This window comes from Bufo gargarizans, chromosome 6 (assembly GCF_014858855.1).
Source record: "Bufo gargarizans isolate SCDJY-AF-19 chromosome 6, ASM1485885v1, whole genome shotgun sequence".
Classification (NCBI taxonomy): domain Eukaryota; kingdom Metazoa; phylum Chordata; class Amphibia; order Anura; family Bufonidae; genus Bufo; species Bufo gargarizans.
The window spans coordinates 103,571,309-103,594,046 of NC_058085.1; the positions used below are offsets into that span (position 1 = coordinate 103,571,309).

General features: G+C 43.8%; 1 protein-coding gene across 1 annotated transcript in view; it reads left to right on the forward strand.

Moving 5' to 3' along the window:
• Window positions 1-3,472: 3,472 nt before the first annotated feature.
• The window catches only part of LOC122940224 (membrane primary amine oxidase-like), a 32,247-nt gene continuing 12,981 nt past the window's right edge, over window positions 3,473-22,738 (forward strand). Inside the window, exons 1-3 of the mRNA XM_044296697.1 lie at window positions 3,473-5,168; window positions 7,879-8,164; window positions 9,204-9,333. Coding sequence (XP_044152632.1) covers window positions 3,578-5,168; window positions 7,879-8,164; window positions 9,204-9,333 — 2,007 coding nt within the window. The 5' untranslated portion in view covers window positions 3,473-3,577. The remainder of the gene's footprint in view (window positions 5,169-7,878; window positions 8,165-9,203; window positions 9,334-22,738) is intronic.

The following is a 22,738-nucleotide window of genomic DNA, read 5'->3' on the forward strand; positions in this document are numbered from 1 at the left end:
TATTGCGTGAAGTACACCTGCACTGCATACAGTACGTGACAGGGAAATTTATATAGTTAATCCATCTGTTAGATAGGTGCACGTCATATGCCCATTTATTGCGTGAAGTACACCTGCACTGCATATGTGACAGGGAAATTGATATATGTAGTTAATCCGTCTGTTAGTTAGGTGCATGTGATATACCCATTTATTGCGTGAAGTACACCTGCATTGCAAAAGTGACAGGGAAATTGATATAGTTAATCCGTCTGTTAGTTAGGTGCGCGTCATATACCCATTTATTGCGTGAAGTACACCTGCACTGCCTATGTGACAGGGAAAATAATATAGTTAATCTGTCTGTTAGTTCAGTGGGTGACCTCAAAGAATGAGGAGAGCATCAAATAAGGGATGTGGCCCTGGTTGCGGTGCTGTTGAGGTTGGTGGAGCTCCTGTTGCAGGGAGAGGACGTGGTCGATCTGTGCCACTGTGCCAGGTACACGCCTAAATGAAACAATGAAACACCTTCCTCAGGTGCATGTAGGCGACAGAACGTTCAGCATTATTTTGTAGGCCCGAATACCGGTGTACGAATGGTGAGGCCAGAACAAGTAGAGGCGGTAGTAGATTGGGTGGCTGACAGTGCCTACAGTTTCTTTACATTGTCTCCCACGCGGTCCTCTGCTGAAAGCGCAGAATTGGCACCTGCAGCCCATGGGCATCTGTCTTTTGCCTCACCCCCTTGCAAATCAGTCAAGCAGTCTAAGCCCCAAGTCATGCAGCAGTCTCTTATGCTTTTTGATGACTCTGCTGGCAGGATTTCTGTCGGCCATCCACCTAGCCCTGGCCCAGAAGTGGAAGAGATTGAGCGCACTGATGCCCAACCACTTATGTTTCAGGATGTGGACATGGGAGGGCCACCGCAGCACATCTCTGATGATGACGAAACACAGGTGCCAACTGCTGCGGCTTTCTGCAGTGTGCAGACCGGCAAGGAAGGCAGGGGTGAAGAGTGGGTGGAAGATGATGTGGAGGATGATAAGGTCCTAGACCCCACATGGAATCAAGGTTATGCGAGTGACGTGTGCAGTTCGGAGGAAGAGGTGGTGGTCACACAGCACCAGCCGCACAGCAAAAGAGGGAGCAGTGTGCAAAAGCAGAGTGGCTGTCCCCTAGCCAGTACGCCTGCTACTGCCCTCCGCACCCAGGGACTGAGCACACCAAAGCCAGCTTCAAGGAGTTCCCTGGTGTGGCACTTATTCAGACAATGTGCTGACGACAAGACGCTAGTGGTTTGCACGCTGTGCCATCAGAGCCTGAAGCAAGACATAAATGTTCTAAACCTGAGCACCACCTGCATGACCAGGCATCTAAATGCAAAGCACAAGCTGCAGTGGAGTAAACACCTCAAAAACCACGAAAGATCTCAGGCTCCTCCTGGTCCCTCTTCTGCAGTCTCGGCCTCTTCCTCCCCCTCTGGCGTGACAGAGGATGTGGCAGCAACACCATCACGTCCGTCATCGTCACCAAGAATCTCCACTAATGTCCCATGGAAGCGTTCAGCTGTCCATCTCCCAAACACTGGAGAGAAAAAGGAAGTACCCTCCTACCCACCCACGATCCCTGTCCCTGAATGCCAGCATTTCAAAATTCCCAGCCACCACTACTTTTCCAGGCGAGCCATCCCCGCCCTGCACAACAAAGTGGCGGACAAAATTAGGTGTGCACTAGGCCAAAGAATAGAGCTAAGAAATGGGGGTCATTCTAAATAAAAGTGGTACAATACCGACTAAAAATGAGTTAATGGAAGCTCTTAGCGCACATATTTGATCAAACGTGTGTCAGGCCCAGCTACCAGGCGTCAAGGTGGCTTCCGCAGATGGGTCCCTAACACTAATATACCGCCTCTCTTTGGACTTACCTAAGCCTACAATATTCAGGGCAGTGTAGGAACCAGCTACATACAGTGCTTCCCATAATTATTCATACCCCTGGAAAATTTTGACTTAAAGTTACTTTTATTCAACCAGCAAGTAATTTTTTTATGGGAAATGACATAGGTGTCTCCCAAAAGATAAGACGATGTACTGTACAAGAGGCATTATTGTGGGAAAAAAACAGGTAGATGGGCGTGTTCAGTCTAAAAGAGGCGCTACCCTCAATATATTGCAAGAGAATTTAGACTAGAATCCTCAGAATCACAGGTGCATATCCATGAAGCAAGCAGGGTTATAAAAAATACAAAACAAACAATAGAGCTAAGAAATGGGGGTCATACTAAATAAAAGTGGTACAATACCGACTATAAATGAGTTCAAAGAAAGTCCAAAGAGAGGCAGTATATTAGTGTTAGGGACCCATCTGTGGAAGCCACCTTGACTCCTGGTAGATGGGCCCGACACACGTTTGATCAAATATGTGCGCTAAGAGCTTCCATTAACTTATTTATAGTCGGTATTGTACCACTTTTATTTAGAATGACCCCCATTTCTTAGCTCTATTGTTTGTATGTATAATGGTGTGCAGCCATTTTATTTTTTATAATAGGGTTTCTCAATGGGCGTCTCCTTCTCCCTGGCTGTGCCGCAATCCAATCACAGTGGAGAGCGTCACAACCAGGGAGAAAGTGAGTTTTTTTTTCCCCTGGCTGTGACGCTCTCCGCTGTGATTGGATCGCGGCACAGCCAGGGAGAAGGAGACGCCCATTGAGAAACCCTGGTGTCTTCTCCTTCCTGTACCAAGCGCGAAAACTGCAGGGGGGGCACAGCGGGGCGCAGGAGCGATATTTAAAAAAATCAGGCAGGGTAGCAGCATTACCAGGGTGTACCCCTCAAGTAAAGGTATTTATCGCAAGTTATACAAAACCATGAACGGTCCTCTTTAACCCTCACTTGTGAAATAGCCTCCTCGTTATATACACAACTACTTCACAGTTTACAATTTTATGTTGCCATTTATTGCTGTCTGTACTCTTAGTCTTAATACAGAACATATGCTTCTGTATTTGTGTTTATAACATAGTATGTCACCCATTAACCTTGCGTTTTGCAAATTTTTATGTCATAAAAATGAATTGTAATAATGCATTATAGCCAACGAGAGGAAATTTAAAATAAATCAATTTCATACAGTTTCAATTTAAAGTATAGTATAACATACATTTTTCTATAGAGTTATATTATAGAACAGGGATCAGCAACCTTCAGCATTCCAGATGCTGTGAAACTACAACTCCTAGCATGCAAACATGCTCGGCTGTTTTCACAACTCACATAGAAGTAAATGGAGAATGTAGTGGGGAGTTGTAGTTTCAGAACATCTGGAGTGCCGGAGGTTGCTGATCCCTGTTATCTTATTGGATTTCAGAAAAATTGCTTTGCCAAAATAGTTTCCAAGAGTCCTTTCAATTAAAAACATCCATGTTAGCCTCTTGAAACTGGGAACTAAGCCTAATTCAGTATGGTTTTCTGCTATATTAAGAATTCTCCTCCTTCTTTGTCATATGTTACACAACCGTTTGTATTTTAGAATACTTATGCTTTGTGTTTGAAGGACTTCTTTCTTCCTTCTAAGCACATATTCTTTCCTCGTTATCATGAACCTGAAAGCTGTGCTTATTGTTTTGGCTGTGGCACTGGTAACTATCTTGGCACTGGTTTCTGTTTTACTGTCGGGAGCAGGAAAGTCTACAGAAAGCTGTTCTTCTAAACTGCAGCATGGAAATGTTAAATCCAATGTGGCACAACAGAAAAGTGACAAAGCCTCAGTATTTTCTGACCTGACACCAGAAGAGTTCTCTGCAACTGTTGACTACCTGAAAAAAAAACTAGCCAAGAACTTCATCAATGCAGCTGATGCAAAACCTACAGAAAATTGTATTTACTATGTTGATATTAAATACCCCCCAAAACAACAGGTACTAAATTACTTAGATCGAGGGGGAGAAAATCCTAAACGGGAAGCTCTTGCTGTTGTTTTCTTTGGAGATCAAGAGGAACCTAACATTACAGAATATGTGGTAGGTCCCCTTCCCAAGCCATCATACTACCATGACATCACATTGGAAAAATACAAAGAAAAACTTCCTTATTACCGCCGTCCTATGATTGGTAAAGAGTATGTTGATGCTTATGATTTAGTGTATCAAAATGAATTTTCTATGGCACCAACTTTTTTAAAAGCCCTTGGGTATGATGGATACAATTTTGCTGCTCTTACCACAGTTCCAAGAGGTTTCAAATCTGGAGATAGAAGCACCTGGTTTGTTTTATTTCTTAAAATGGAAGAAAGCTGTTTTGCTGTCCAACCAGTTGGACTGGAGATACTTCTGGACCACAAAAGTATGGATATCTCAAAGTGGAAAGTAACAAAAGTCTTCTACAATGGTGCTTACTTCTTGAATATGGCTGATCTGGAGAAACAATTCAATGCAGGGAAAGTTGAAGTAATAGAAATTAAAAAAATTAAAACAGAAAATGATATTGGCTCTATGATCCCAAAGGTCACTACTCAACCTGGAGCACCCTTGCAATTCAACCCAGCTGGTCATCGGTACACAGTCCATAAGAACCAGGTTACTTTCCAATCATGGAGCTTTACATATGGCATGAACGTAAACTCTGGCTTGCGCCTTTTTGATATCCGATTTAACAATGAACGGATTGCATATGAAATTAGTACTCAAGAAGCAATTGCAATTTATGGCTCTAATGCACCAGGGGGGATGATCACCAGATACCTGGATGGCAGCTTTGGAATTGGAAGATTCTCATTCGAATTAGTAAGGGGTGTTGATTGTCCTTATCTTGCCACTTATATTGATGCTCATTATCTAATGGAATCTGAAACCCCTGACACAACTAAGAATGCCATATGCATTTTTGAACAAAATTTGGGTGTACCCCTTAGACGACACTATTCCAATATGCACTCCATGTATTATGGAGGACTCCCCAGCACTGTTTTGATTGTCCGAGCTGTTTCAACTCTCATTAATTATGATTATGTTTGGGATTTCATCTTCTATCAAAATGGAGTCATTGAAGCAAAAATGCATGCTACAGGATATATCAGCTCTTCTTTCTACTTTGCGGATGGAAAGGAGTATGGCTCAAGGGTTGGAGAACATACATTGGGAACACTTCACACACATTTTATCAATTACAAAGTGGATTTAGATGTTGGAGGTAAGACATATGTATATGTATCTTAGGAGTTCAAATCTTATACCTTCTACCCCAGGCCAGTTTTCACCTTCCTGCACAGGCCATTTTTTGCAAATCTGAAATGTGTCACTTTATGTGGTAATAACTTTGGAACACTTTTACTTATCCAAGCCATTTTGAGATTATTTTCTCGTGACACATTATACTTCATGACAGTCATAAATTTGAGTCAATATATTTCACCTTTATTTATGAAAAAAGCAAATATTTACCCAAAATTTTAAAAAAATTGCAATTTCAGTTTCTCTGCCTTTAAAACAGAAAGTGATCATAAAATATTGATAACTTAATATTCCCCATATGTCTACTTTATGTTGGCATCATTTTGAAAATGTCATTTTATTTTTAGGAAGTTAATTCACTTTTTTGGCACATTTTTTTTCTGCCGATCATCTTGTGCAGGGGCTCATTTTTTGCAGGAAGAGTGGATGTTTTTATTAGTACCATTTTTGGGTACATATGATTTTTTGATCATTCAATATTACACTTTATGGGGCAAGGTGACAAAAAAAATGGTTGTTTTGGCACAGTTTTTTTATTTATTTTATTTACGGCATTCACCTGTAGGGGTAGGTCATGTGATATTTTTATAGAGCAAGTCATTACGGACCTGGAAATACCTAATATGTATGCTTTTTTAAATTTATTAAGTTTTACACAATTAAAACATTTTTGAAACAAAAAAATGATGTTTTAGTATCTCCATATTCTGAGAGCAATAGTTTTAATTTTTTGGGGCAATTGTCTTATGTAGGGGCTCATTTTTTGCAGGATGAGGTGATGGTTTGATCAGTACTAATTTGGGGTGCATATGACTTTTTGATCATCTGGTATTACTTTTTGTGATGTAAGATGACAAAATTGCTTTTTTGGCTCAGTTTTTATTTATTTATTTATTTATTTAATTTGTGGTGTTCATCTAAGGGGTTAGGTCATGTGATATTTTTATAGAGCAGCTTGTTACAGATGTGGAAAAACCTAATATGTATACTTATTTTTATGTATTTAAGTTTTACACAATAAAAGCATTTTTGAAACAAAAAAAATGATGTTTTAGTGTCTCCATATTCTGCCCTTTTTTTTTTTTGGGCAATTGTCTTATGTAGGGGCAGATTTTTTGCAGGATGAGGTGACGATTTGATTATTTGATTGGTACTATTTTAGGGTGCATATGACTTTTTACATATTACACTTTTTGTGATGTAAGGTGACAAAAAAATGGCTTTGTTTGGCAGTTTTTTTTATGGTGTTCACCTGAGGGGTTAGGTCATGTGATGTTTTTATACAGCTGGTTGTGACAGATGCGGCGATACCTAATATGTCTACTTTTCTTATTTATTTCACTTTAACGTGATAAAAGCGTTTTTGAAAAAAAAAATCATGTTTAGTGTCTCCATATTCTGAGAGCCATACTTTTTTTTAATTTTTTGTGTGATTGTCTTATGTAGGGGTTAATTTTTTGCGGGATGAGGTGACGGTTAGATTGGTACTATTTTGGGGTAGATTATTTGATTTATAGAGCTGGTCATTACGGATGAAGCGATATCTAATATGTGTGTTTTATTTATTTTATTCTTTCTTTTATTTATTTGTTTTATTCTTTTTTCTTTTATTATAAACTTGAAACTTTATTTATAAAATTTATTTTTAAAACTTTATAAATAAAACTTGAAACTTAATTTTTTTATTATAAAAAAAAAAAACTTCTATACCACGATCAGAGCTGACTGCGGCATAGAAAGGGTTACATCAGGGGCCTATCAGTGACTACCGGGTCCCCGCACTGAGTGGGCATGCATTGGAGTGTTGCCCGCCCGATCAGCATGAGGTAATAGTACATCAAATTGCGGGAAGTCACATCCCACTATGATGTACTATTATGTCATATGTCGGGAAGGGGTTAAATGCTGTTATAAGTAGTATGCATGGTTTCACTATATCATAGCATGAAATTTTGTGTTTAGGAATCTATGAAATATCATATGTGATTATAGGGGTATTTAAATTATCCTTTTTGTTAGAATTGCTCTAAATAATAAACAAATTACAAAGTATTCTCCTGCTGGCACCTACAGTGATCAACTATCTGTGGCCTGGCAGTAAAGCTGATCATACAAATTAAATATTTGTCAGCTGAATCCACCCGCCATTTTGGCAGGAGGGGCTGAACACCTAATGTGTATGAGGTCTCCCATTTCCTCCAGCAATGACAGGCGCATGCCCATGGGCAGGGAAAGGGTGGGCCCCCAGGCCCATCTCATTTATCATTTTCTACACCTGTTTTAGGCGTAGAAAATGGTCTAAATCTACGACATAACTACATCATTTAGGCGGATGAACCGCCAGCGCAGTAGGGGTGAAGACTGGCGTCTAAATCACCAGGCTTTATAAATGTCTCCCATTGTGTATGCTTGACAATACCTTTTTGTAAGACAGGTCCCCCACAAATAAGTTTGTCAATTAGAGCCCTACTGCTGTAATCTGTGAGGAACCTGGGAACATTTTTATTGTGATATTGAGATACTATTGTGGAGCAGCTAAGGACACGCTATGGGTCAAATATTTGACATACTATCATAACTTTCCTGTTAATCCAGCATGGTTTTCGCACGCTAGGAGTTTAAGCTATAGTTTTAATTGCGGACTATAATATATTACTTTGTTTTAATAGGAGTTGAAAACTCAGTTATGACTCAAGATATGCAGTTTAATCCTGTGAATATACCATGGCAACCAGAGGTCAAGATACAGCGTCCAAAGGTGGTACGAAGCATACTAGAGACAGAGAACCAAGCAGCATTTGAACTGCACGCCAAGTCACCACGTTATATCCACTTCTCAAGCAACACAACTAGCAAATGGGGTCATCCTCGTTCCTACAGGGTCCAGATTTTCAGCTTTGCTGGTGACTTCTTGCCAGAAGAAAGTCCAGTTGAGAAAGCAATGGGATGGGCACGGTGAGAAAACAGAGTTTTGATTCTATGATTGAAAGAGATCTCATTGCAAATATTAACGTAAGGTGTATACTACCTGTTGCTGTCACTCCACTGTGGAGCTACGTCGAGGTTGTCCAAATAGCAGTTACCTAATCGTTATTAATATGACCAGCATTAATCAGGTTTTCAGTGCAGTTTACCAGCCACCTGCATCCTGTTTACAGATTTCCAGTCTACTGATGGACTGAAAGAAGCTATGTGCAATTTAAATTTCCTGTAGTACAGCACAGAACCTTTGTGGCCATAAACATTGGCAGAACCTGCTATTTTCCATAGGAAAAGAATGTTATGTGTATGGTGGTGTGCCAACTCTCCCACAACAGATGATCTTGGGGTAAAGAACAATCAAACATGTTGAATTTCAGCATATCCAATCCTTTGTTCTCACAGGAGACAAGCCTCTGCCAGAGCTGTCTGGCAGCAGCGTACTTAACTCTCCACACTGAGAACCAAGTGTGCATGTGTATTGTGAGCAATTAGCTATTGGTTGAACAAGCATTCAACCAGTTGTTGTTTAAGATGTATGGCCACCTTCACAGTTGGCATCATACATTGACAACATATTAAAAGATTGCATTTATAGTCAATGACCATCCATGCAGATGCATAAAAAAGCTGAGTGGGGAAATCAAGAGACAAATGCTCGTGACATGAGGCTTCCCTAGCGACCATAGCGATGGTGGCAAGTGGTTCAACTCCACTATCAGACATTGGTGGCATGCCCTAGCATCAAATCACTGATACCTCTGAGTTGTACTACAAAATGTCAATGATAACTACAGTGATCTGTAATTGTGATAATAATAGTTGTCACTCACCATACAGAATACTGATATAACTGCTCTTTATTTGTATAAAATTAGGTCTTTCTAGATGCTCACGACTTTGGTACACTTCAAATTCACAAAACTCCACTGTGTTCAGCATAAGAATACAGGAGCTATGACACTGTGACTGGTTAACCATGTGATATTTTATCTATAATCTCATAATTTTTAAGGTACAAGTTGGCAGTGACCAAACGTAAGGATGAAGAGGCTGAAAGTAGTTCCATTTACAATCAAAATGATCCTTGGAGTCCTAGTGTGAAGTTCTCTGATTTTATAAATAATGAGGCTATACAAAACCAGGTAAGGAAACTAAAACATGAGTATTACACTAAATGAATCCATCTGAGCATTAGACACATAGACACTTTAGATAACACAGGATGCACCATTCTAAATAGGTGATGGTCACAGCTCATCTCCTCCCCTTATCCGCACAATGACCTTTGCACTAATCACAGAGCATGCCTAGAACATTCTCCCATAGAAGTCAATGACTCTCCAGTCTATAGGTTCCTGTGGTCCATGTGGCTGCTCTAAAGCCTATCTCTAAATTCTCAGGCAAGATGGCTGCCCCATAATCATGTATAGAAACTAAAATAAAAATCTAGAATCATAAAATATAACGAGATGAAAAAATATATTTCTCAGTATCTGGCTTTAATTAGTAAAAGAAAATCTAGGTGACACATTCCCTTTAAAGTAATAGACCGGTTAGATGATAGGGGGATAGGGGATAACTATTAGTTCAGTAGTGGTTCAGCTGCACTTAGCATTTGTACTGCCATTTATCTCTGTGAGACTACTGGAGATATTTATTTGACCTACTTTTATAGCACTGATATATTCCGCAGAACTTTAAGGAAATTATCATCACTCGCTGTCCCCAGTGGGGCTTATAATCTAAATTCTCTATCAGTATGCATTTGGAATGTGGGAAGAAACCAGAGTAACTAGAGGAAACCTACACAAACATGGGGAGAATATACATATGTCCATGGTCATAGTTGAACCTAGAATTCTAGCACTGCAAAGCACCAGTGCTAACCACTAATCCACCATGCTGCCTGCAAAGCTCGATAGCTAAGTAACAAATGCTCAGTTATCTCCATGAGGCCCATATAAAATGAATGGATCTACAGTACAGTGTACATGATCAACTGGCAGTTCTCATGATTAGTATTTATCAGTATCTGGTTTTAAGTAATAAAAAAAAATTTAGGCCACACATTTGATTATGTAAAGTGCATTAGTATTCTCTCTGCCTGGCCTGTATTGGGGTTTAAAAGTAAATTTGCTGAGGCAAACCAGGGCCCCCAACTTGGCTATGCCCAGGTGAACCAAGGGATTGTTGTCAGTGAGCAAAGGGAACTCTGCCCCAGTTAGCAGATGTCAGCAAACTTCTCGATCACTGCCCAGACCATAGCCAGAAGCTCCAATTTTAAGAAGCTATAATTCTCAGGATTTTTCTTGCTCTCGTGTAGTGTCCTACTCACATACAGTATGCAATCACCTGTTCTCATCCTTCATGCACCTGGGTGAGCACTGCACCCAATCCTTCAATCTCCCATCTGTCTGTAACACAAAGGGCTTGGTGAAGTCAGCATAGGCCAGTATGGGAGCACTAGTCAACAACTTCTTCAATTCTCAGAAGGCATGATCAGCTTCCACACTCCAAAGAAGGGCTCTGTTTTTATCTCCCGAGGAGAACCTCCAGCAATCAGGGCATACAAAGGTGCGGCCACCTTAGCGAAGTCCTTGATAAACCTTCAGTAGTAATTGATTAACCCTAGGAAGGACCATAATTCGCTACCTTTGGTAGGCACTGGCCACTGTTGCACAGCTCGAGCCCATGGGTTGGACCCTCTCTTTGGAAACCCTATGCCCCAAGTACTTGAGACTGTCCCTGAACCGGTGATTGTGGGGTTTTAGCTTCAACCCATCCTCTTCCAACTGGGTAAGGACTCGAGGTCGAGTCACTCCAGATGCTCCTCAAATGTGAAAGAGATTATGATAATGTCATCAAGATAAATAAGCAGGTTCTATGATTTAGCTCTCCCAAGCATAGCTCCATTAGACTCTGAAATGTAGCAGGAGCATTATTCAGTCCAAAGGACATTCTCAGAAACACATACAATCCCATAGATGAAGATAACCGCTGTCTTCTCCCTGTCCTTTTCTGCAACTGGCACTTTCCAATACCCACTGGCCAGATTGAGGGTGGAGAAGTAGTGTCCCAATGCTGCCAATGACTTTTTATTTGGGGAAGTGAATAGGCATCCCTCACGGCAGAAGCATTCAGGTGCCGATAATTGACACAAAATCGTATAGTCCCATCCTTCTTCTTGACCAATACAATTGGAGACGCCCAAGGACTTTTACTGGGCCAAAACACTTGAATCTACTACATCTGCTTGAGTACAGTTTTTACTTCTTGATATAGTGCCAGTGGGATCTACCGATAGCATTGTCGGATGGGATTTCAGTCCCGAAATTTCAGTCTGCACTGTACACTGTTTAAGTGTTTCCTGCAGGGCTACCTGTGGGGGTTTCTGGTTTGGGGCTCCTTTCCAGTACTGGAGTCCCAGCTCTTGTGCCATCAACCAGTCAAGTTTCCATAGCATGTTCATGCCGAAGATTACAGGTACCCTTCTCTTTCATGGTCTGGCCCCAAACCTTAATGTCTGCACACATAACCCCAGTTTGTCGAATGGGAAGGTTGTTGTGCATCCCCTCAACAAACAGCAGCTGGGAAGTGGGCCTCAAAGGCAGGCCTGGTAATAGTGGTGACCTAAAACCCAGTATCAATCAAACAGGACAGTTCAACTCCATTTAACTTAGCTTTGATGATTGGGCTCTCTCCTACTAAATCCATAGCTTGAATGGTGTCTCCTGTGATTCGCCCCTCATAGGTGATGTTAGTTTAAATCCTCTTGATGTTTTTCAAAACCCCGGTGCAGACAGTTTCTTTTTTTTAAATTAAGTAATTTGTATTAGCATTTTAATAATACAAACATAAGGCCCCAACCCCCACATACCCTCCCCCCACAAACCATCATTATGATGCCCTCCATCTTCCATAGCTTCAACATTCGGTTACACCATCACAACCGCATGTTAATTACACAGGCACAAGCCCCTTCCCTACAACAATCCCACAAAATATTGCTAGAAAAGCTGTAATATTATAATTGGAATATACATTTGCTATCGGCCATAACCTCCCCACTTTACATTACATAGCGAAGAAACATTCCATGTCTCCTGTAAGAAATCGCCAATCACCGAGCCATATATGTACAATAAGCAATAGTACCCTCACACTAATCCCAGACGGTATCTCTGAAGTTCCCTGGATGCCAGCCCAGGGGCATTAATCCAAGGAGTCCAGAGCTTTTCAAATTTGGCCGTGGCACCCCTCTTCCTATAGACCCCTTGTTCCAAATTAAGTAACCAATTAATCTTGGCTATAAATTCGGTTTTACTAGGACTACCCTCGTCCAGCCAGTGTTGAGCAATCAGCTTACGAGCCATATACAACATTCTGGCCACTGCTATCTTCCTGGGTTCAGTGATTGGCAAGTCCTCCACATACCCCAATATATAGACAAATGGAGTCACATCCAGCGTAACTTCATACAGAGAATTAATGAGATGCAGCACCGCGCACCAAAAACCTTCCAGTGCCGAGCACGACCACAGCATGTGCAGCATACCCGCATCTTCCTCCCCACATCGCGGGCATTTGGAGTCCAACCGAAGTCCAATATTAAACAGAAACTGAGGAGTTCTATAAACCCTGTGTATTAGATATAGGTGCGACAGCCTATGGGCCTCGCTGAGAGAGAGCTGCGGAATCCTCTCCAATATCTCCTGCCACTGGGTTTCCTCTAACGGCCCCATCTCCGCTTCCCATTTTGTCCTACTATTTATCGGGTGGTCTTGCAGAAATAGATTCAGCAAGGTCTGATAGAGCAAAGAAATAACTCCAGAGGAGGAATTCCTCTTCTCTATAAACACAATAATCTTGTTTTGGAGTACCGTGCTCAACATACCGCTGTCATGGTCAGCCCGGAAGGCATGGCGCAGCTGCAGGTACCTATAGAAATCGGAGGACGGTAATCTAGTTTCCGTCTGAAGTTGCTCATAAGATTTGAGACCAGTATTATCAACAAGTTGGTGGATTCTAATAATGCCCCTGTTACGCCAACCCCCCATTTACTGCAAAGAGCCTAAATGAGGCAACCACGGAGTGTCCCATATAGAAGTATACTGCAGAACGCCTTCAATGCCCTGCATGTCCCTCACTTTCCACCACGTTTTATGCAAGAGGCGCAGCGTAGGGAACGCCACACCCGACAGCTTTAGCTTATCTGCCTCTAACGCCTCATAGAGATTTGATACCACCAAAAAGTCTCTCAGTAGCCTATGTTGGGTATCTCCCTCTCCCCTTTCCCAGCCCCTCATATGCTGAAGTTGGGACGCTAGGAAATACACCCACGGGTTTGGAAGAGCCAATCCCCCCTCAGTTTTACATCTCTGCAGTGTTTCCAGCCGCAGTCGTGCTGAGCCCCCCCTCCATATAAGCTCCCTAAACAGCCTATTAATTGAGTGAAAAAACCTGAGCGGTAACCATTTGAGGGAATTATGTAATAAGTAAAGCAGCTGCGGCATCCAAATCATCTTGATAAGATTAATCCGTCCTACTACTGACAACGGCAGCTTAGACCAGACATGAAGTTTTTGTTTGAATCTGCCCATGAGGGGAGACAAATTTAGTTTCTCATAATCAGTAAGCTTTCTAGACAGATACTTGAATTCACTTGACACCTGTAATCCTGACTGAGCATAATCCGCAGGGTGATCTACCTGATCTATAGGAAGGAGGGACGATTTACTCCAATTGATAACCAGGCCAGAGTACCGCCCAAAAGTGCCAATCACATCCATAATCACTGGAAGGGATTCTCTAGCCTCGACCAAGAACAGTAAGGCATCGTCCGCATACAATGCTATTTTTTCCTGAGACCCGCCTCGATTAAACCCTATGATGCCAGCATGACTCCGAACCATAGCCGCTAATGGCTGGATAGCTAGGGCAAATAGCAACGGAGATAGGGGCAGCCCTGCCTAGTTCCCCTATAAAGCCAAAATCCTTCTGATAGACATCCATTCACCCGTACTCAAGCTGTAGGCCCACCATATAACAACCGTACCCATGCTATGAAGTTATCCCCCAAACCAAACCTCTCTAGTACCTCCCACAAATACTCCCACTCTATACTATCAAACGCCTTAGCGGCATCTAAGGAACAGATGACTCTATCCCCTGGGTTATCTACCGGGATCTGCATATTAAGGTAAAGGCGTCGGATGTTAATTGCTGTAGATCTGTTCGGTAAAAATCCTAACTGATCCATATGTACAATGGAAGAGATAACCTTAGAAAGGGGCAAAGCTAGCACCTTGGCCAGTATCTTTATATCTGTGGGTAACAATGAGATTGGCCGGTAGGAATCCGGGAGAAGTGGATTCTTCCCAGGTTTAGGAAGAACCACAATAATAGCCTCTTGCATTGACGCAGGATGCGACCCAGTCTCTGAGGCCTCCTGGCAAACCTTTGGCAGCTGGGGCAGTAAGATGTCTCCAAACTTCTTATAGATTTCCACCGGCAGCCCATCAGTACCTGTTGATTTATTATTTGCCAAAGAGGCCACTGCCTCCTCGATTTCCAGTAATTGTAGCGGGCCATTTAGATATGCACTATCTGGGTCTGACAACTTAGGCAGGGATACCCCCTGCAAATACATTGATATATCTTCCCTAGTATAATCTAGACGTGATTGGTACAGATCAGCATAAAAGGCACGAAACACCGACACTATGGCCTGGCTATCCACTATTTCCCCTCCATCCTCCCCCTGTAAAGCTGTAACATATGTTGATGCGGACTGCGCCCTAGCCACAATAGCCAGTAGGTGGCCCGCCTTCTCTCCCTCATCATAATACTTCTGTCGCTGAAAAGATTGTTTTGTACGTGCAAGTTCCACAACGTGCGAGTTATATGCATCCTGTGCCTCCTTCCAGATGGATAGAGATAACTGATCACCTCTCTCCACATACCGCGCCTCCGTTACCCCCACCCGATCCCTCAAAGCTCTCCAAATTGTCTGCTTTTAAGTTTGGCCCTACTAATCCCTTGAATAACCGTACCCCTTAGACAGGCCTTCATGGCGTCCCACACCACCCCGCTTGCAGCTGAGCCTACATTTAAAGTAAAATATTCCTGTATAGTGGAGCTAACATGGGAACAATCAATCACCTGCAGCCAAAAAGAGTTAAATGTCCACAACCGTTGAGAGATCGGAACCACGGGGGCGGTGGACAGCTGCAAAAGCAGAGGGGAATGGTCAGACAGAGCCCTAGCCAGGTATTTCACCTCCTCCACCTGCCTACACACCAACTCAGATCCCAGCGCCAGATCAATGCGTGACAAGGCCTCATGTGATCTGGTATAGCAAGAAAACTGACGCACCTCGGGATCGAGGTAAAGGGAGAAAAAAAGAGGGTTAATCCTGTACTCCTGTGAAAGGAGATATGGGATAAACGCACAGGGCGCCAAAGGTGGAGACCAAAGTGGAAGAAGAGGTTATTAATAAATTAAAAAAAATGAAAATTAATTATAGTCCAAGAAATACTGAACAGTGAGGTCGTAGAACAAAAGCAGGGCAGCCTAGGTGATGGACTATAAGCAGGGATGCAATATAGTAATAGTGATTGAAATGGGGCAAAGGAAAAAAATCACCAAGTGGCGCCTGACCACTAGTAAAGTACAAATATGTAAGCCAATAAAATCAATAAAATATACACTGATAGTAGGAGCTATGGATAAAAAATAAATAAAATATAAATGAATATAAACCCCTTACCATAAAAAGGAGGGGGGGCATTTCAGTGCTCAGTAACCATATGATAAAACATGAATCAACTGGTGAATAATATCAAATGGAAAATATAAAAACAATTAGACGGTGATATACACCAAACTCACTTCACCAGGGAGCGGTGTAGTGGGATAAAACTCAAGACACTCAAAACAACCACCTCCCTGGCTCGCTTGTAGAATGACTGGAAGATACGGCAGTCTACACCGGGAACTTCTGGTATAATCCTTTAATGTAAAAATGAGTCAGGTGGGCTCAACACGTTTCGGGGCTTACAGACCCCTTCCTCAGGAGCAGAGAAGGTATCAGGCTTATACAAAGTATTATAGCAAACAAACATCTAAATATAGCAAGTTCAATTCAAATCAGCAGGCGTTTTTGGCGCCAAAAAATCTTTAGAACCGGAAGTGACATCAGTAGTCAAAAGATGAAATCAGCACCTTGGGATGACGGACACGCCACAAATCTATCAGGGCCACTTCCTCCAGCAATCTACCAAAGGATGAAACAGGACCCTCAGCGTCCATCTGCGTCCCCCCATGTCTATCCCAGTAGGGGTGTATAGTGTTATTGAAATCCCCCACCAGTAATAACTGGAATGTCAGGGTTACTATTAATAAATGTCAGGGTGCCTCTCAACGCCACACTACTATATGGTGGAGGTATATATAATGATACCAGCAGGTACTCCTGCGTGTAGATAGTGCAGTGTATACATACAAAGCGGCCGTCAGGGTCGACACTGGACGACTGAACCTGGAAAGGGATTGACTTATGAACCAGGATGCTAACCCCGCGGGAATAGGTAGAGAACACTGAGTGAAATGTATGGCTCATCCATGACCTATGGAATGCCTGTGCCCCTTCCTGCAGAAAATGGGTTTCCTGCAAACATATAATAGCGGGAAAGTACGGGCGTAGATAATCCAGCACAGCAAATCGCTTTGACGGATCACCCAGGCCACACACATTCCAGCTAACAATATTAAATACATTAGCCATATTTAAATACTAGGAACATGACCCAGCTAATAACATAACGTAATGTGAGTGTTGTAGGTACAAACAGTACTATGGCAGTAGTGCACCGACAAGCAACCATGATATCACAGATACAGAGCATCAACACAGTTATACTGTAAATAATCCCCAAAACAAAAAATAGTAAAAACAAAAACTGGAACCAAAAAATCGCGCCTGTATTGCGTCTTCCAGCAGGCTGAGGCACAAGTTCTCCATGAAACCGGGTACAACAGTAACGTTACAACCTCTCTACCTCTGCTGAGCGAGATTGTCCCCCGCCATAAAAGGATACACGTGCTCCGTCGGCAGTTCAGTCGTAGAACAGTAGAGGGATATCCTTCCAACAGGTCACCTAGTAAAAACTAAGAATGGAAACTTGGGGTAAACGGACGACCATCATCTCTCCTCCTGTCGCAGCTGACGTTCATGCTGGTCGATCCACGTGGCCGCATCTCTCGGTGCATTGAAGAAATGAACAGATCCCAAAGCAGCCACCCGCAGATGTGCCGGGTACATCATAGAGTAGGACACTTGTAAGGAATGAAGTCGCCGCTTGACATCTAGGAACTGGCTCCGCTTCTTTTGGACCTCTGAGGAAAAGTCCTGAAAAAACGCAACCTTTTGCCCATTGATACCCCAAGTTTCCATTCTTAGGTTTCTGTCTGCCCGCAATATGGCATCTCGGTCCCGGTAGTGAAGCAATTTAATCAAAACCGGACGCGGGGGTGCTCCCGGCGGCAGCGGTCTGGTGGGAACTCGATGCGCCCGCTCTACCGCATACAACGGTGAAAGCACCTCAGTGCCGAAATACTTCTTTAAGTCAATTTTCAAAGTATGATGTAGGGTCTTGCCCCTCAACTTTTTCAGGGATCCCCAGAAGTCGCACATTATTGCGTCTAAGGGCTCTTTCACACTTGCGTTGTCCGGATCCGTTGTGTACTCCATTTGCCGGAAGTGCCCGCCGGATCCATAACACCGCAAGTGAACTGAAAGCATTTGAAGACTGATCCGTCTTCAAAATGCGTTCAGTGTTACTATGGCAGCCAGGACGCTATTAATAGCATCCTGGTTGCCATAGTAGTAGTGGGGAGCGGGGGAGCAGTATACTTACCGTCCGTGTGGCACCCGGGGCGCTCCAGAATGACGTCAGAGCGCCCCATGCGCATGGATGACGTGATCCATGCGATCACGTCATCCATGCGCGTGGGGAGCCCTGACGTCACTCTGAAGCGCCCCGGGAGCCGCACGGACGGTAAGTATACTGCTCCCCCGCTCCCCACTACACTTTACCATGGCAAACAGGACTTTAGCGTCCTGGCAGCCATGGTAACCATTCAGAAAAAGCTAAACGTTGGATCCGGTAATGCGCCAAAACGACGTTTAGCTTAAGGCCGGATCCGGATTAATGCCTTTTAATGGGCATTAATTCCTGATCCGGCCTTGCGGCAAGTGTTCAGGATTTTTGGCCGGAGCAAAAAGTGCAGCATGCTGCAGTATTTTCTCTGGCCAAAAAACGTTCCGGTCCGGAACTGAAGACATCCTGATGCATCCTGAACGGATTTCTCTCCATTCAGAATGCATTGGGATAATCCTGATCAGGATTTTTCCGGCATAGAGCCCCGACGACAGAACTCTATGCCGGATAAGAACAACGCAAGTGTGAAAGAGCCCTAGGACGGTTCTCTAAGTCATCAGACTTGGCGATTAGTGCTGAAATTTGCTGATCATGGATGTGGGACGCCCTGGATAGAGGGGGTAGCTTATCCTCCACCTTGCTGACACGACCCTCCACCTCCCCCATTGTTTCATTAACTTTTTGTAGGTCATGGCGTATAAAGGACAGTTCTTGCTTTAGGGACCCTACTTGCTTTTGTAGTGCAGTCAGGGTCACTCCACATCTAGTAACAGTCTGGAGAACATCTTTCAATGTGGGCTCTGCACTGTGGGTATACATGTTCCCCTCCTCCTCAGCCGTTACAACCCCCGCTTTGCCAACCTCCATATCAAAGTGATCTCCTCCTGTAGAAGCTGGCTTCAGTTCAGGGATCCTCTCCTCCTTTTCCACATACAGCCCCTTCAGCTCCGGCATTTGATGTGGAGCCCTGGAGATCATTACACTCCGTGCTGCGGCCAGAGTACCTCCCTCCCTGCCATGCCTCTTCACTGGAAGCGTGCCGGCGCCATCTTGTGTCTCCCGTTCGGCACCACAAGCCACCTCCTTCTGCTTCTTGCCGGTTCCTCCAGCCATGGGGCTTCTTTCAGATGCGGACTGGAGTAAGTATTCTTGCGAGGGATAACTTTTAATAAGTTTGTGCCGCCAATAAAGCCCACGGAGCAGGCTATTTAAGCAGTATTAGCGGGAGCCGACACACACTGCAGCCGCTCACATCCCTGGTCAGGCCACGCCCCCTCAAAGATTGTGCAGACAGTTTCTAGCTTGGTGAGCTTCCTGGTGGCAAGTCCAACATCTTCTCTTGCAGATAGTGGTTTCTGGTCTAACTGTTGCCTCCTCAGTCTGAGTGGCTCGTTGTTTTGGATCCGCGTAACCACCTTTTCCTCTAATTTATTCAATGCGGCAAGTATCCCTTTCATTGCTTCCTCTAGTGAAGGCATTCTAGCCTCTAATTTTCTCCCTTTATCAAGAGCAGTTTCTACCTGCGAGGCTGCCATCAATGTTTTATTCTACGCCTCCTTCTCTAGGATAATGGCCTCTCAAACTATCCCATGTAAGATCAGCTGCGGCTCCAATTTCAGTCTTTCTCTAAGGGTCCTCTTCAATGGTTCGCTTCTGAGACCCAGAATAAATTAATCAAGTATTACTATTTCAGCATTGGTGAAGGACGCAGCCTGCTTTTCTTCCTTTTTCTGTAGTGCAGCCATCAGCTCCAGCAGTCCTAAAGTCTCATCCTAAAGTCTCATCCTCTTTCTGCAGCCTAGTGAAGAACTTCTTTCTTAACACCACTTCAGAAGATACATCACCAGTTCCGTCTTTACCAAGGGGCAGCTGCCCCGGGCCCATTTACTCCTGGGGGGCCCAAGGCAGATGCCTCTTGAGCCATGCTAGCCACTGCCCCGGCTGTCAGGCTGTCAGCTACACGGGGTGCTGCCATGCCTGCCGGCACTGAGTCCAGGCAGCGTACTGTTAGCTGTGATCTAGGACCTTAGATGACATCATCACCATGTGACCAGTAACCTAGCAATATTACTGGTCACATGGCTATGAGGTCATCACAGGTCTTACCAGGAGTGTTGCAGGAGAAGTTTGCCTTAACTGTGGAGCTTTTTTGTGAAGATTACATCAGAAAAAGGTGACAGGGGCTGCTATGCTAATATACTGTAAACTACTGTATAGTGGGGTGCTGTATACTGTGTGGGGGCCTGTATACTGTGTGGGAGTGTATACTGTGGGGGGCCTGTATACTGTGAGGGCCTGTATACTGTGGGGGGCTGTATACTGCGGGGGGCCTGTATACTGTGGGGAGCTGTATACTGTGGGGGGCTGTATACTGTGTGGGGCTGTATACTGTGGGGGCCTGTATACTGTGGGGGGCCTGTATACTGTGTGGGACTGTATACTGTGGGGGGCCTGTATACTGTGAGGGCTGTATACTGTGGGGGGCCTGTATACTGTGGGGGGACTGTATACTGTGGGTGCTGTATATTGTGGAGTGCTATACTGCTGTACTGTATACTGTGGGGGGCTGTATACTGTATACTGTGGGTGCTGTATAGTGTGGAGTGCTATACTGCTGTACTGTATAGTGTGGGGGCTGTATAGTATGGGGTGCTGTATCGTGTATAGTTTGGGGTGCTGTATACGGTGAGGTCCTATACTGCTCTACTGTATACTGTGAGGTGTTGTATACTGTGGGGTGCTGCATACTGTGGGCTGCTATACTGCTCTACTATATACTGTGGGGTACTGTATAGTGTGGGGTGCTATACTGCATACTGTGTGGTGCTGTACACTATAGGGTGCTATACTGCATACTGTGGGTTGCTGTATACTATAGGGTGCTATACTGCATACTGTGGGGTGCTGGGGTGCACTGTAACACTAGGGTGAGATGAGCCATGGTCTCCTTCCTGCAGAGCGGTGCCCACTTCCAGCCTGAGCCCAGCTGCCCAGAGCACTGATCCTGAGCTGCTGGAGTCTTCAGAACTGGAAGTATTTACAGTCATTCACTGTACTCTACCAGGTGTGTGAATTTTTTTTGTGTGTGTTGTGGTGGAGGGCGTGATTGCCTGCTAAGGTGTGGGAAGGTGGGATCCAGGGGGCCCAAGTAAATTTTTGCCCAGGGTCCAATCAATATTAAAGACGGCCCTATAGATCACCATACACATCTTCTGGTAAACTCAGAATCTGTTCAAAGGTCTGTCTGTGTCTGGCCGGCTGTAACATCACGGTTTTCCTAGCCTCACAATATAACGTGCTCAAAGCGAATTCTGTCTTGAAGTGCTGCACCACATTACATAGTCTGACTGTTCCATCCAGTCTCTCCTTCTAATCTTCCAACAATACATTTCCGCCATTAAACTTCGGGAGGTGACTAAGCAAGGTTCCCACTGAAACTTCACGTTAATTCTACGTCCATCCTGCCGACTACACCCAGGAAACTGGGAGCGTTTTTTTTTTTAAGATAGGATTTTACTGTAAAATTGGCAGTAAATAACAGATAACACTTAGAACAGAGGAAAGTAATGTTCAACAAATAACTCTGGGTTAACCCTCTCTTTGGCCGCACACTTGTGTGAGGGGAGTTTCCCTCTCCCTAACACGTCATCCCTCTTATCTTAAACAATAACTAAGACACTAGGAGCTGACTCTGAAATGACATTGTGTCTAACAAACTTAAAGAACATATATTCCCTGTCCTGGGGAATGCTACGCTCACCGTTGCTGACTTCCTGTCCATCTCACTATGGCTGATGGCCCTCACTAGGTCCTCTCAGGACTCCTTGGTAGTGATGAGCGAACTTGTGTTTCAAGTTCGGCGTACAAGGTTCGGGTTATCTAAGAATTAGGTAATAATTATCTTGGCGCTTGCTATCTCCTGCTGTATCCTTAGCTGCAGTGCCGTAGCAGAATCGCACAAACTGCTACCAAGCGCAAAAGCTTAAAATCAATATCAATGACACCACGCTTGCCTCAACCTTCCACAGTATACTACTACACAGTAGGGGTGTCACAGACTGGTTTGCTTAACGCTGGAGCTGCCGTTACTTACTTAGAAGAAACTGCCGTTACCTGTCTCCTAGTGCTTGTTTCGTGACTGCTTTTTCCTTTATGCTGTAGTTCGAAGTAGTACTGAGTACTTGGTTGGGGTTGTTTGTTTCACGGTCCGCGCCCCAGCCGGTGGTGCGACGCCGTTTCTACAAATTGTACTTAGCATTCTCACAAGTGGACAGTGAGAAAATTCCTAACAACGCGTTTCGGACAGTACGCTGTCCTTCATCAGGTTAAGAGGAATATGGTGATACTCCTGAGTGCTCAGTACTTAAACCCTCTAGCGATCCCACCTTAACTCTTTCTATCCTGTCTTAAGTTCTAATTTGCCTGTTTAAGTATATTTATCTGCCGCTATAGTGCTTTTTTTCATTCAAATGCAAACAACTCTATCTCCGAGTTTAACCCTCCGGGTGCCAAGGTATCCATATTAAAAATCCATTTAGTTTCCACTCGGGACATACTTTTTATCAGTCTTCTTTGTAGGTGCTATTGATGTTTTTTATACACTGTA